Source organism: Sus scrofa, chromosome 2, assembly GCF_000003025.6.
Source record: "Sus scrofa isolate TJ Tabasco breed Duroc chromosome 2, Sscrofa11.1, whole genome shotgun sequence".
Classification (NCBI taxonomy): domain Eukaryota; kingdom Metazoa; phylum Chordata; class Mammalia; order Artiodactyla; family Suidae; genus Sus; species Sus scrofa.
Genome location: NC_010444.4, coordinates 133,875,667 through 133,891,417, shown reverse-complemented (window position 1 = coordinate 133,891,417; position 15,751 = coordinate 133,875,667). Strand labels below are relative to the sequence as shown.

The window sequence follows — 15,751 nt, the reverse complement described above, 5'->3', positions numbered from 1 at the left end:
GTTTTATATCTTGTATCTCTTTGGTCAGTGTTTCCTGTAAGTTATCCATCTTTGCCTCCAGTTTATTTCCAATGTCTTGCATCATCTTCAGCATCGACAGTCTAAAGTCTTTTTCCTGGAGGCTGAGAATCTTCTCATGGCTTAGCTGATTTTCTGGGGTTTTTCCTTTCTCCCTCATCTGAGTTATAGTTCTCTGTTTTTTCATTTTTATAGGTTTTTGGTGTGGTGACCTTTTTACAGAGAGTAGAATTGTAGCCTCCCTTTCTTCTGATGTCTGCCCCCCTGTGGCTGAAGTTGGTATGGGGGGGCTTGCTGTAGGCTTCCTGATGGGAGGGGCTGAAGCCTCCCCAGTGGTATGTGGGGCCGATTCTCACCCCTCTGGTGGGTGGGGCTTTGTTTCTGGTTGGAATTAGAGGCAGTTGTGTGCCTGAGGGGTCTTTAGGCAGCCTGTTTCCTGAGGGGTGGGGCTGTGATCCACCTGGATGGTTGTTTGCCCTGGGGCTTGTCAGCACTGACTGATGGGTGGGGCCATATTTTCCCAAAATGGCCACCTCCAGAGAAAGGCAGCTGCTGAATATTCCCGAGAGCTTTGCTTTCAATGTCCTTCCCTCACAACAAGCCACGTTTATCCCTGTTTTCCCAGGATGTCCTCCAAGTACTGCAGTCAGGTTTGACTCAGATTCCCATGGAGACTTTGCTTTGCCCTGGAACATAGTGCACGTGAAAGTCTGTGTGTGCCTTTTAAGAATGGGGTCTCCATTTCCCCCAGTCCCGTGGAGCTCCTGCGCCCAAACCCCACTGGCCTTCAATGCCAGATGCTCCGGGGCTCTTTCTCCCTGTGCCAGATTCCCACACATGAGAGCTTGATTTGGGGCTCAGAACTCTCACTCCTGTAGGAGAGTCTCTGTGAACTAGTTAATTTCCAGTCTATGGGGCTTCCCACCCAGGAGGTATGGGGTTGTTTATATTGCGAGATCACCCCTTCTACCTCTTGATGTGGCCTCCTCTTTTTCTTCTGGAGTAGGGTATCTTTTTTAAGGTTTCCAGTTCATTTGGGTGAAGAGTACTCAGTCTTTAGTTGTGAATTTTGTTTTTAGGAGAGAAGTTGAGCTCCAGTCCTTCTATCCCTCCATCTTAATCTCGTCTCTGGCCCATCCTTATTTTATTTTTTTGTCTTTTTGTCTTTTCTAGGGCCGCTCCCATGTGGCACATGCAGGTTCTCAGGCTAGGGGTCGAATCGGAGCTGTAGCTGCTGGCTTACACCAGAGCCACAGCAACATGAGATCCAAGCCATGTCTGTGCCTTACACCACAGCTCATGGCAACGCCGGAACCTTAACCCACTGAGCAAAGTCAGGGATCAAACCTGAAACCTCATGGTTCCTAGTCGGATTCGTTAACCACTGAGCCATGACAGGGGCTCCCATCCCTAGTTTAGACTGTAACATTTGTAACATGTCTTTTTTTAAAAAATTGTTAAATTGCATCTAATTCCATGAATATACCACATTTTGTGTAGCCATTCATGAGAAGATGAGAATTTTGACAGTTTTCTTTAGGGGCTTATTTGAGTAATGGAGCTATCAGGATTCACCTCCTAGTCTTTATATGAGCTGTATATTTTTATTTCTTTCCATATATACTCAAGTGGATTTGCTATGTCATGTAAGTGTATATTTAATTTTTCAGGAAAGGGTCGGGTATTTTAATTGACCATTACTATTTTACTTTCTTGTGAGGAACATATATAATGTATCTTTTTTCCACATCCTCTCCATCACTTGGTATTGACAGTCTTTTGATTGTTTAGTGTGTGTTTAACAGTAGTATCTCAGTGACTTTGCAGTAGTGACTAGTACCTTGAGGATCTTTTCATGTGCTTCTTAGGCATTCCTATACCTTCTTCATTGAAATGTTTATTCAAAGCTTTCTTCATTTTTTATTTATATTATTTGTTTTCTTATCAAGTTGTAAGAATTTTTGTATGTTCTAGATACAAATTTTTTTAAAGATATATGATTTTTAATTGTGTTTTTTTGTCTTATCAAGTTTTGAAAACTATATTTTGGATTCAAGTTCCCTATTAGATATGGCTTGCATATTTTTTCCCCCCTGTGGCTTGTCTTTTACTTTGTAGCATCTTTTGAAGCACAGTGTTTTAAAATTTCATGAAATTCACTTTAAGCTTTTTTGGAGTTCCCATTATGGTTCAGCAAGTTAAGAACCCATTCATGAGGATGTGGGTTTGATCCCTGGCCTTGCTCAGTGGGTTAAGGATCTGGTGTTACACAAGCTGCCCTGTAGGTTGCAGATGAAGCTTGGATCCAAAATTGCTATGGCTGTGGTGCATAAGGATATTTTGTTTAACCTAACCTCACAGTTATTTACTTTCATTATTATTTTCTAGAAGGTTTTCAGCTTTAGCTGTTATATTTTGGCCTGTGTCCATTATGACTTAATTTTTGTTTTTGTTTTCATTTCTTTTTGTTTTTGCTTAAGGATAGCTATTTGGCCCAATGCCATTTGATGAAAAGGCATTAAATTGTCATAGTACTTTGGTTGAAAATGAGTTGACCGTATGTATGATGTTTGTTTATTCTGAACTAATGTTTATTCTGTTTCATTACATAGTTTTCTATCTTTGTACCAATAATGCTGTCTTAATTATTATCACTTTTTTTTTAACCACTTATTGTAATTTTTCAAATCAGTATTGTAAGTCTCTCAACTTTTTCAATTTTAGAATGGTTTTGTTTGTTTTAGGTCCTTTATTTCTCTTTATAAGTGTAAGGATCTGCTTGTTGATTTATAAATAAAACCTGAGGGGATTTTCATAAGAAATGATTTATTGTTTATGTCAACATAGATTGTATTTATTACAGCAATTTTAGGTTTAGAGCATAGAGCAAAAAAAGATACAGAGTTTTTCATATCCTCTCTGCCTCTACCCTTGCATAGCCTTCCCCATTATGGTACCGAAGTGGTACATTTGTTTGTTGATGAACCTGCATTATCACCCAAAATACCAAGTTTAGTTAGGGTTCACTCTTAGTGTTGTATATTCTGTGTGTTTGGACAAATATATAAAGATATATATCCACCGTTATAATATCATACAGAATAGTTTCTCAGCCCTGAAATTCCCCAAAGTTTTGCCTATTCATTCCTCCTTTCCCCCAACCCTTGGCATCCACTGCTTTTTATTGTCTTAACAGTTTTGCATTTTCCAGTGTCACACAGTCAGAATCATACTGTATTTCTCTTTGGTGTGCAGGTTTGTTAGGCTCTGATGGAATAGTTTCTCCAAAGGATGAGTGGTCTTAAGAATGCTGTGACATGTTTCAAAATAGTTCCTTTTCCATTCTCCTGCCAAGAGCATAAGGGGCTTTTTCTCTGTTACTAACTGTGAGAACCTGGTAGAGATCTCTGATGTAAAACTCAATAAATTGTGGCAGTCCTATCAATGAATCTCTCTTCCTGGAGTTTTTATCTCTCAGAGTAGCCTACCCTGAGCTTCCAGTTTGTTCACCAGTTGTAGCTCAATTTTTCCTATCCTGGCAGTAGTTTCCTCAGAGATTTCTGCTGTTTACGTTTTGATTTTCTGTATTTGTCAATTTCTCCAATTTGGGGACAGCAGTTGCCTTACTACTTTACTTCCCGTGCACATCTGAGAAGACTTAGTGATTTTTCACTTTGTTCAACTTTCTATTTGTAATCAGGACAGAGTGGGGATTTCCAGGATTCTTACATGCCCAAGTGGAAACTGGAAGTCCAGGAATATTTGAATCTGTAGAATAATTTGGGAAGATTGTAATATTAACAAAATTGTATCTTTCATGTGTGACCCTGGATTATTTCTTCATGTATTCGCATCTCTTTAATCTCGCTTAGTAATATTTTGCAAGTTTCAGTGTATCTTAACTTTTTTTAAATTACTCCTTAATATTTTTTATTTTTGATGCTATTCTGAATGGCTTTGTTTTCTTAATTTCAGTTTTATTCATTGCTAATATACAGAAAAACATTTGGTTTTTTTATATTGATTTTATATCCTGTGACCTTGATATGCTCTTAAGGGCTGGTAGTTAAGTCGTAGGTCCTTAGAGTTATCTACATACAGAATCAGTCTTTGGTGAAGGTAGTTTTATTTCTTCCTTCCCATTCTATGTGCCTTTAAATTCTTTTCTTGTCTTATTACATGGCCAGAATCTGCAGTACAGTGTTGGTCGAAAGTGGTGAGATTAGACAGCCTCACTTCATTCGTGATACATGTTGTAATTCCTAGACGAACCATAAAGAATATTACCCCAACAAATCAAAGGAATTTAAATAGTACACTAAAAATATTCACTAACAGAAATGATGGCAGTAAAGGAGAGACAGGAACCAGATAAATGATGCATTTACAAAATAAATAGGAAAATAGAAGTCATAATCCAACCACGTTAATAGTTTCATTGCATTTGCATGATTTCGACACCCCAGTCAAAAGATAGAGTTTATCAGATTCTGTAACAAAGATCCAGTTATATGTTGTCTTCAGGAAGTGTTTTAGCTTCCAAGTGCTAATACATTGAAAGGAAAGTACAGAAGGTGATATCCAGTGCAAATTTTACTTATAAGCAAACAGAAGCGGATGTGTCAATATCAGTCAAAATAGAGTGTAAAAGAGGAACTATTACTAGAGATGAGCAAAATTTCATAGCACTATAAGGATCAATACATTAAGAACACAACAATTTTATTGCATGTGCATTTAAATTCAGAGTTCTAAAATAACAAGAAGTAAAAGCTAACAGACTAGAAATATTGATAGACGTTCAATAGTTATGGCTGAGCATTTCAGAACTACAGTCAAAGACTGATAGAATTGCAAGCATAAAAATTTAATAAAGATAAAGCTTAAAAAGTACTGTCAACCACTTTGATATGATATGTAATTGCCATCATTCTTCAAGATAGAACATAGTCTAGGCCAGAAAACAAGTTTCAGTAAATTAAAAAGAATTGAAATCATAAAATTTGTCCTCTAAGTATATTGGTATTGATTTATAATCAATACCAGAGCAAAATGTAGGAATATAAACAACACTTCTGTAAATGATCCATAGGTCAAGGTAGAGTTGAAGGCAGAAATTAGAAAATACTTTGAAATCAATGAAAATGAACACAAATCATAACTGATGGGGTGGATTCAACTGAAGTCCCTTAGAGGAAAATATGTAGTACTTTTTTTTGTCTGTCTTTTTTAGGGCCACACCCTTGGCATATGGAGGTTCCCAAGCTAGGAGTCGAATCAGAGCCATGTCTGTGATCTACACCACAGCTCATGCCGCCACCAGATCCTTAACCCACTGAGCGAGGCCAGGGATTGAACCCACATCGTCATGGATGCCAGTCAGGTTCATTTCTGCTGAGCCATGATGGGAACTCCTGTAGTACTTTTATGAGAAAAGAATTTGAGAATTTTTAGGAGTACTCACTTCAGTCATCTTTAAGTAGGTTTTTAGCTTAAGAATAAGAATAACAAAGTAAACTCAAAGTGAACAGAAGTAAAGTTTGAAGATAAATGAAGTGAGGAGTTGCTGTTGGGGCGCAGTAGAAATGAATCAGACTAGTGACCATGAGGTTGCGGGTTCGATCCCTGGCCTTGCTCAGTGGGCTAAGGATCCAGTGTTGCCGTGAGCTGTGGTGTAGGCTGCAGACGTGGCTTGGATCTGGTGCTGCTGTGGCTGGGGCTTAGGCCAGTAGCTGAAGCTTTGATTTGACCTCTAGCCTGGGAACTTCCATATCCTGTGGGTTTGGCCCTTAAAAAAAAAAAAAAAAAGAAAGAAAGAAATGAAATGAAATGTTGGTTCTTTAGTGTGCACTGAAGTGGAAATTTGGGGTTAGTATATGCAGACTATTACATTTAGAATGAATAAGCAATGAGATCCTACTGTATAGCACAGGGAACTAATACATCCAATCTCTTCACATAGATCATCTTGAAAGATAATATAAGAAAAGGAATGGATATATATGTGTGACTCAGTCACATTGCTATACAGCAGAAATTGGCTCAACATTGTAAATCAACTATAATTTATAAAAAAAAAAGACACATAAAAATCTACAAAAATTATTAAACCTAGAGTTGGATTGACCATTTAAAAAGACACACATAACCAAAATCAGGCATGAAAGAGGGGATATTACTTTCCTACAAAGTAATTAAAAATATTGTTAGGGAATTTTATGAGCCACTTAATACCAGAAAATTGGGCAAATCGTAAAAAGACATACATTACCATAAATACACTCAAAAAGAAATAGAAACTTTGAGTATATTTATAGAAGGTAAATAAATTAGGAGTTTCTTGTGGCACAGAGGGTTGGGGGTCTGGTGTTGTCACTGCAGCAGCTTGACATGTTGCTGTGGTGCAGGTTTGATCCCTGACCTAGGAACTTCCACATGCCGTGGGCATGGCCAAAACAAAAGGTAAATAAATAAATTAGTATTTACATATATTACTATAGACCCAGACCCAGATGGCTTTACTGCTTAGTGTTGGGTTTTTAAAAAAAAAATTATCGAAACAATTTTATATATCCTTTGCAAACTCTTGTAGGAAATAGGGGAAGAAAGAACATTTTCAACCTCTTTGCGTATAGTATTATGCTGATTATATAGTATTACCCATACAAAAATATCAAAAGAAATGCTACAAATGGTTATCTCTCATGAATGTACATGCTGAAGTCATTAACAAAGTAACAGAAAACTAAATGCAGCTGTGAATGCATCTTGGCTTTATCCTAGGAATGCAAGGAGGTTTAATATCCGTAATTAACATGACATCAACTAATAGAGTAACTCTATTAGTAAAGGAATGGACAAAAACCACATGATCTTTTCAGTAAACACAGAAAATAAATGTTTGACAAAATCTAAAAACTGGTTCATGACAAAACATTTTAGATACTATTTAAATACTAGATATGTGGAAGGAAACTTCCTTACCCTTATCTCAGATGTTTACAAAAATTCTGTTTTGGGAGTTCCCCTCGTGGCGCAGTGGTTAACGAATCCGACTAGGAACCATGAGGTTGCAGGTTCGGTCCCTGCCCTTGCTCAGTGGGTTAACGATCCGGCGTTGCCGTGAGCTGTGGTGTAGGTTGCAGACGCGGCTTGGATCCTGCGTTGCTGTGGCTCTGGTGTAGACCACCTGCTACAGCTCCGATTCGACCCCTAGCCTAGGAATCTCCATGTGCCGCGGGAGCGGCCTAAGAAATAGCAAAAAGACCAAAAAAAAAAAAAAAAAAAAAAAAAAAAATTTCTGTTTCGGTGAGAATTATAATTTTTTTCATTTTCTCTAATGGTGTTAAGATCTTGCTTTGTGTGTGTGTGTGTGCGTGTGCGCGTGTTGATATCCAGTTGTTTTATCACCATTATTAGATAAGAATACATCTTTACTTCCATTGAATTTCCATGGCACTTTTGTAAAAAATCAGTTGAACATGTACGTATGGATCTGATTTTTTTGTTCTCTCCGTCTTGTTTCACTCATCTAAAAGTTAATCCGATGCTGTACAGTCTTGAGGAATTTCCATCATGGCTCAGTGGTTAACGAATCCGACTAGGAACCATGGGGTTGAGGGTTCGATCCCTGGCTTCGCTCAGTGGGTTAAGGATCCGCCATTGCCGTGAGCTGTGGTGTAGGTTGCAGATGCGCCTTGGATCTGGCATTGCTGTGGCTCTGGTGTAGGCTGGTGGCTATGGCTCTGATTCGACCCCTAGCCTGGGAACCTCCATATACCGTGGGAGCAGCCCTAGAAAAGGCAAAAAGATGAAAACAAACAAAAAGTCTTGAGTATTCTAGCTTTATAAAAATATGTCTTGCAATATAAAATAAATATTCTAGCTTTGTTGTTTTTCAAAATTGTTTAAGCTGTTTTAGGTCTTTTACATTTTTACGTAAATTTTAGACTCATGTCAGTTTCTCTAAGGCAACTTGTTGATTGTATTGAATTCATAGAACAGTTCACTCCATAAGCAGGATAATATCTCGTTTCGTTTGGGACATTTTTAATTTATCTTTGCAGTGTTTTAATTTTTTTACTTGACATTTCTTTGGAGGTCTTGCACATGTTTTAATGAATTTATCCCACGTATTCTGTGCTTTTATTCAGCTTTTAATGGGATTAGAAGATTTTTTCACATTGTTTACTGCAATGTACAATAAAACAGTTGGTTTTTAGTTTATTTATGTATTTGTCTTTTTTTTTTTTTTCTAGGGCCGCACCCGCGGCATATGGAGGTTCCCAGGCTAGGGGTCTAATCAGAGCCGTAGCCACCGGCCTACGCCAGAGCCACAGCAACACCAGATCCGAGCCACGTCTGCGACCTACACCACAGCTCACGGCAATGCCGGATCCTTAACCCACTGAGCAAGGCCAGGGATTGAATCCACAACCTCATGGTTCTTAGTTGGATTCGTTAACCACTGAGCCACCATGGGAACTCCAGTTTTTAGTATATTTATATATTTATAATTTTATATTTAAAATATATTTATATTTTTATATTTAATTCATTTATTTCCAGTGTTTCTTTTAAAAACAGAGTTATTGGATTTACTTAATATACAATAATGTAATCCTCATTGCAGCTTTTCTCTCATGCCTTGTGTAAATTATTATTTCGGGAACACAAGTAGTTGATGAGGAAGTATCTTTATATCAGTGCTCTGACTGATAAATTCAGTAGAATTATAAAATGCCTTTTTCATTAGCCCCCAAATAGCACTTTAGGTGTTCTTAGTGATCAAAAGTGGATGTTCAAACTTATAGATGGAAAATTGAGAGGAAACTTTATAGTGGACCTATCAAGTTGATGTTGCATGAAGCACTCAGTAATTTTGTAGCACTACTAAAAAATGTGACAACCAGTAATTATATGTCTACATGTGTGATGTGGTAGAACATTACACTAGGTCGTTTTTATATATGTCATGTTTCCTTCTTTATTGTGTTCCATGTTTGTTTATATTTCTTGAACAGATGGAGCATACCTAGAAGCAGCTGTTTAACTATTCTTGTCTGTTGATCTCTTACTGCTAACAGTTCTGGTTCTTTTTTTTTTTTTAATTGTTGATTTACAGTGTTCTGTCAATTTCTGCTGTACAGCAAAGTGACCAAGGTACATGTATATATACATTCTTTTTCTCATATTATCTTCCATCATATTATATCAGAAGTAATTGGATATAGTTCCCTGTGCTATACAGCAGGACCTCATTGCTTATCCACTCCAAATGCAATAGTTAGCATCTACTAACCCCAAACTCCCAGTCCATCCCACTCCCTCCCCCTCCCTCTTGGCAACCACATGTCTGTTCCTCATGTCCATGAGTTTGTTTTCTTTTCTGTAGATAGGTTAATTTGTGCCATATATTAGATTCCAGATATAAATGATATCATATGGTGTTTCTCTTTCTCTTTCTGACTTACTTCACTCAGTATGAGAGTCTCTAGTTCATCCATGTTAAGGCAGATGGCATTATTTTCTTTTTTGTGATTGAGTAGCATTCCACTGTGTATGTGTACCACATCTTAATCCAGTCATCTGTTGATGGACATTTAGGTTGTTTCCATGTCTTGGCTATTGTGAATAGTGCTGCAGTGAACATAGGGGTGCATGTATCTTCTTGGAAAAAAGGTTTAGCTGGATATATGCCCAGGAGTGGGATTGCTGGATTACCTGATAGTTCTGTATTTAGTTTCTCAGGTACCTCCATATTGTTTTCCATAGTGATTGTACTAGTTTACATTCCCACCAGCAGTGGAGGAGGGTATCCTTTTCTCCACACCCTGTCCAGCATTTATTATTTGTTGGCTTGTTAGTGATGGCCATTCTGACTGGTGTGAGGTGGTACCTCATTGTAGTTTTTATTTGCATTTCTCTAATAATTAGTGATGTTGAGCTTGGGTCTGTTTTTATTGATTTTTTTTTCCTTTGGTTATGGATCATATATTTCTGTTTGATAACTTTGTTTTGTTTTACTGGACAGTGGACATTGTAGCTTCTGTGTTGCTAGGTTCCAGCTTTTGTTGTATTTCTTTAGTGTGGTATTAGACTTTCTGACATGCAGTTTAGCTAATTGGAATCCATTTTGAGTCTTTAAGATTTGCTTAAGTGAATCCCACACTTCTTTAGTGTAGGACTGATTTATCACATTACAAAGGAAATAGACTTCTGAAGATCCTACCCGGCGCTCCTTGTATTATGTGATTTTTCCACGCTGGCTTGTAATTGTTTTTTTCTCACATATTCATAGTACTTACACAGAGATTTAAGGGAATCTTTCTAAGGATCACCAGAGCATACATAGGTGCACTCCCACATACTCTCCTATGCACATTCTGGTACTCTCTGTCTCTTCCTCTCCCTTTCTGATGCTCCCTTGTTTCCTGTTCCTTGCCTTATAAATGTTAAAGATCTTTCCCCCGTTACCCACTGCACCCGGAACTTACATGTACATAGTAACATTGGTATATTTTAAGGGTCATCCTGGTTTTTAACTTGTGTTCTCAGGGATCACAACTCTGGCCTGCCTGCTTTCCAATTTCTTGAAACTGTTGTTTAATATGTTTTGTCTATTTTCCAGTGTTTTCAGGTAGGAGAGTAAATCTAGTCTGTTGTTCCATCTTAAATGAAAGCAAACTTTTTAAAAATTTGCTTTTAATTTTTTATGTATTAGATGAGTTAAGAGTTTTGGGGTGGGGAATACAAATGAAAAACACAAGTCGTTGCTTAATAAAAAACAAGTGATTTTTTTTGTTCAAAATTAATTTCTTTTGATTTTGATTAGGATTTTGCTCTAAACTAATATTTGTATGTAACCTTATACTTTGTGGAGAATTGACATTTTTATAATATTGAGCTTCTTTGTAAAAGTATATGCCATAATCACTTCTTTTAGTAAGCCCTCTTTTCTTTGTTTTTGTTTGTTCGTTTGTTTTTGTCTTTTTGGGGCTGCTCCTGTGTCATTTGGAGGGTCCCAGGCTAAGGATTGAGTCAGAGCTGTAGTCGCTGGCCTACGCCACAGCCACGTCAACATCAGATCTGAGCCACATCTGTGAACTATACCACAGCTTATGGCAACACTGGATCCTTAACCCACTGAGCGAGGCTGGGAATCGAACCTGCATCCTCATGGGTACTAGTCAGATTTGTTTCCTCTGAGCCACAAAGGGAACTCCATAAGCCCTGTTTTCAATCCATCAACAAAATTGTGGGTTTTTTTTTTTAATGTGATTTCTGTATTTCTCTACAAAGTCTGTTTTTTGTTAGTTTGCTTTCATTACTAGTACAGTTTTTAAAGTATTTTTGTAATATTTAAATATTTAATTGGCCATGGTATATAATTTTCATTATTACTGTTTTAGATTGTCTTTATAATTTCTTTTATATTCACTCTCATTAAGTATGTTATGTTAACCTTTTGCGTCTCATATCTTTCTATTATCCATCTTTTAAAAGATTCAGTTTATCTTTTAAATGAAACCATTGATTTTTTTAAAATTTATGATCTTTCTTGATTTACTTAGAAATCTTTCTCCCAAATAGGGAGCATATAAATGTATGAATTATCTTTTAGTACTATTGCAGTTTTAATTTCTTCTAAAGAACCAGCCAGTGGCTCCAATACTTTCATCTTTAAAAATTAATCACTTCTGTATCTTACTACATTTTTAATATGTTCAAATGTAAATACTTCTAAAGTTTTTGATATCTGTTATCTAATATCACTCTCAAAAAATTACTTTTATACTCCATAAGTGTTTCTTCACTCTCTTGTAGTATGATTTTACTTTAATTCAAATATTGATAGGTGTTCAGAATTTGAAATTAGGCAGATAGCTTTCACTTAATCAGTTTTAGAGACTAGTTATTAAAGGAAGGATTTTTGAAGTAATAACAAATGCTGTGTATTAAGACCACTTATATCTGGGCAGTAAAAGGCAAGTTTTTGTTTTCATTTTGTTTTTGAAAGAAAATGTTGCTTGTGCAAGTGGTAGAAATATAATTTCTTGGTTAACATCTAGTTTTTGGGAGGGTTCACTTTTTTTCTATATTGATGTATTTTATTTATAACCTCTGCTAAAGAAATTATTTTTTTGTTTTTATAGTTTTGGTAAGCAGTTTGGAGGAAAAAGAGGATGTGATTGTCTTGTATTAGAACCTTCAGAAATGATTGTGGTAAGAACTTTAAAGAACGTGAATTATTTTTTTGATATGCTTCAGTTTCAACTTTAAATGTAGTAGGATTTTACTAAAGTTTTCATATATTTTAAATATTAAATAGCATCAGGTCATATTCCATGTTTGATACATTTTCTTCTACTTAAATTTTTTTCTGATCCTTGAGAGAATTTGAAATATCATATAATTGTATATAAAGTGTTACAAATTTGCCTCAGCTGGTTAAGAACCCAGTGTTGTCTCTGTGAGGATACAGGTTCAATCCCTGGCCTCACTCAGTGGGTTAAGGATCTGGCGTTGCTATAAGCTGTGGTGTAGGTCACTGAGGTGGTTCAGATCCAGTGTTGCTGTGGTGTAGGCCCCAGCTGCACTCCAGTTTGACCCCTGGCTTGGAACTTCCATATGCTGCAGGTATGGCCATAAAAGGAAAAAAAAAAAAATGTTGCAAGCTTGGTAATTTCTTTTACGCAAAAACCAGAAATTTAATTAATTTTTAATTGATAAGGGCTCTGGAAGGGGACCCTAATCTTCCTGATTCAATTTAGTTATAATGTGAACATCCATGTTCTCTGCCCTGGACTTGAGGTGAAAAAAGAGACACAATTATATCCAAGTAAGAAATGGTTTAGATCTTAGTATTTTCACTTTAATAGTGTATTTAAGGAGTACTCCTTTACTTTTTCCTAAGACAGGTAGGTAGTTGATGTAATTTTAGAAAGTAAGACTTTTTTACTATATAGCGCAGGGAATTATATCTTAATAAGTTATACATGGATATATAATTGGATCACTTTGCTGTAGACTTGAACACATTGCAAATTAACTGTACTTCAATTAAAAACAAAAACCAAAATAATACATTTTTTTCCTTGCCATTAGAAGAATTCAGAACACAGCTCCATTTTACCTTGTTCTGATATAACCGTACAAGAAAATAGCTAATACTGAATGGACTCTTTGTCCTCTTAGCATCTCTTGTAGATGATTATGTCATCTAATTTGATTTGAGAAATTAGGTTGACTTCTTAATGAAGCATTTTAATATCAGGCCTCAAAACTAAACCGCTTTTCCTTTTCATGGTGTTAGAGTCAGATTGGCATCTTCAAGTAGGTTTTGTTTTCTCCAAACTTCATCGTTTACATAAAATCATTGAGCTCAGTGTCCTGAATTTCACATGAACAACTGGATTTTAAGCTCCTGAAAGGCAGAGATTATTTCTCATTCTGTTGTGTCTTCCATAGTATTGCAGAGTGCCAGCTTCATAGTAAGTATTCAGTAAATGTTACTTGCCTTCAAGTTTTTTCAGGGCTTGGACTATGTATTGTTTTATGTTTATTTTCTTTAAGTGTTGTTATACATGATGTGTCTATCAAGGCCTCAGAACTCTCTCTTATTGAAGTTAATCTTTTTTTTTTTTTTTGGTCTTTAGGGCCACACCCATGGCATATGGAGGCTCCCAGGCTAGGGGTCTAATCAGAGCTGTAGCTGCTGGCCTTTGCCAGAGCCACAGCAACACGGGATCCAAGCCTCGACTGCGACCTACACCACAGCTCATGGCAATGCCAGATCCTTAACCCAAGCAAGGCCAGGAATTGAACCTGCAACCTCATGGTTCCTAGTTGGATTCGCTAACCACTGAGCCACGACGGGAACTCCTGTTGAAGTTAATTTATACTGTTGTGTTACTTCAGGTGTACAGCAGAGTGATTCAGTTATATATCCATATATATCTACATTTTTCATGTTCTTTTCCCTTCTAAGTTATTATAAAATATTGAGTATAGTTCCCTGTGCCATGCATTAGGTCCTTGTTATCTACTTTATATATGGTAGTGGTGTTATGTATGTTAATCCCAGGTTCCTAATTTTATCTCTCCCCTTTCCTTCATCTTTGGTAACCATAGTTTGTTTTTTATGTCTTGTTGGGTCTATTTATGTTTTGTATATAAGTTCAATTGTGTCATTTTTTTTTAGATTCCACACATAACATGTGTCATTTGTCTTTGTTTTACCTAGTGTGATAATCTCTAGTGCTATCCATGTTGCTGCAAATGGCATTTTTTCACTCTTTTCAGTGCCTAATATTCCATTGTATACCACATCTTTATCCATTCTTCTGTCCATAGACATTGAAGTTGCTTCCATGTCTTGGCTATTGAAAATAGTGCTGCAGTGAATGTTGGGATGCATATCTTTTTGAATTATGGTCTTCTCCAGATATATGCCCAGGAGTAGGATTGCAACATCATATGGTAGCTCTATTTTTAGTTTTTTAAGGAGCCTTCATATCGTTTTCCACAGTGGTTATACCAGTTTCAATTCCCACCAACGGTGTAGGAGGGTTCCTTTTTCTTCCATGCCCTCTCCAGCATTTATTATTTGTAGACTTATTGATGATGGCCATTCTGACCAGTTTGAGGTCAGAATTCTCTCATTTAAATAAATATATTGAGGGACATGGCAAGAAAATTGCCTCATACAGTATTACTTTCTCATTTATTTGTCAATTGATTATATTTCTCATACTTGATGGGAAAAGAATAGCACTTGTGCTGCAGTGTTCTCATACACAGTTGACCCTTGAAAAACAGGTTTGAATTGCTCAGTCCACATATATATGGATGTTTTTTGATAGTAAATACTAAAGTAATACTCGGTCTTTGGTTGATTAAATCCACCAATTCAGAGGGTGGATTATAAATTACATGTGGATTAATCCCTGCCTTGTTCTAAGGTCAACTGCACATTTTTTTGTTTTGTTTTATTGTGATAAAATACACTTAACATGAAAGTTACCATCTAGCCATTTCAAGTGTATATTTCAGTGCCTTTAGTTAATTATAAACTTATTAAATTAATTTTCCTTTAAATTAAAGGGAAAAGTTGTACTTTTCTTGCCCCAAACCTGGAGTTAGGCTTTTCTATAAGGAGACCTGCTTGCTTTTAGTGGGAACAGTATTTAGATACCAAGATCTGATGGCCAGTTGTTTTCATTGCTTCAGGTGCCTCATTGTTTGTAGGGCCTTTCAGTGAATAGTACGTATATACAGTCTGAAAATACGTATATATAGTCACACACAAACACACGTTGATATGCACATCTGTATTTCTTTATATATGTGTTTAAAACCTAGGGTTTATTCTGGTTTTCCCTTTTTGCTTGTTTATACCTCCTTTCTTTAACAATAGAAACTTGGTTTTCATTTTCATCAAAATATTTACTTACACATAAGTCAGTTTTAAAATTGTTGGCCCATAACAATGTAGAAAGCACTACTAGCTAGGGTACTAACATACACGTATACACATATTTTAAGTGTATAATTAATGATATTTTACACTTGTATGCCCCTTATATCCTACCTCACTATCAAAATGTAAAGTATTTCTGTCATCTACCTTACAAAGTAAGGAAATATTCAGAAAATTAGACCTGGCAAAAGGACAGAGGATCCAGATCGAAGGGACTCCCACTGGTTAAGTCTGGGACAATTTTGAGAGTCC

The 15,751-nt window shown here is 36.4% G+C and overlaps 1 protein-coding gene across 10 annotated transcripts in view; it reads left to right on the top strand.

Moving 5' to 3' along the window:
• The window catches only part of RAPGEF6 (Rap guanine nucleotide exchange factor 6), a 243,169-nt gene that overhangs the window by 60,016 nt on the left and 167,402 nt on the right, over nucleotides 1–15,751 (top strand). For 9 of the 10 annotated variants that reach the window (XM_021085403.1, XM_005661629.3, XM_021085410.1 and 6 more), the window contains exon 5: nucleotides 12,174–12,243. The exons of the other annotated variant lie outside the window; for it this stretch is intronic. In XM_021085403.1, coding sequence (XP_020941062.1) covers nucleotides 12,174–12,243 — 70 coding nt within the window. The remainder of the gene's footprint in view (nucleotides 1–12,173; nucleotides 12,244–15,751) is intronic. 10 annotated transcript variants of the gene reach the window in all.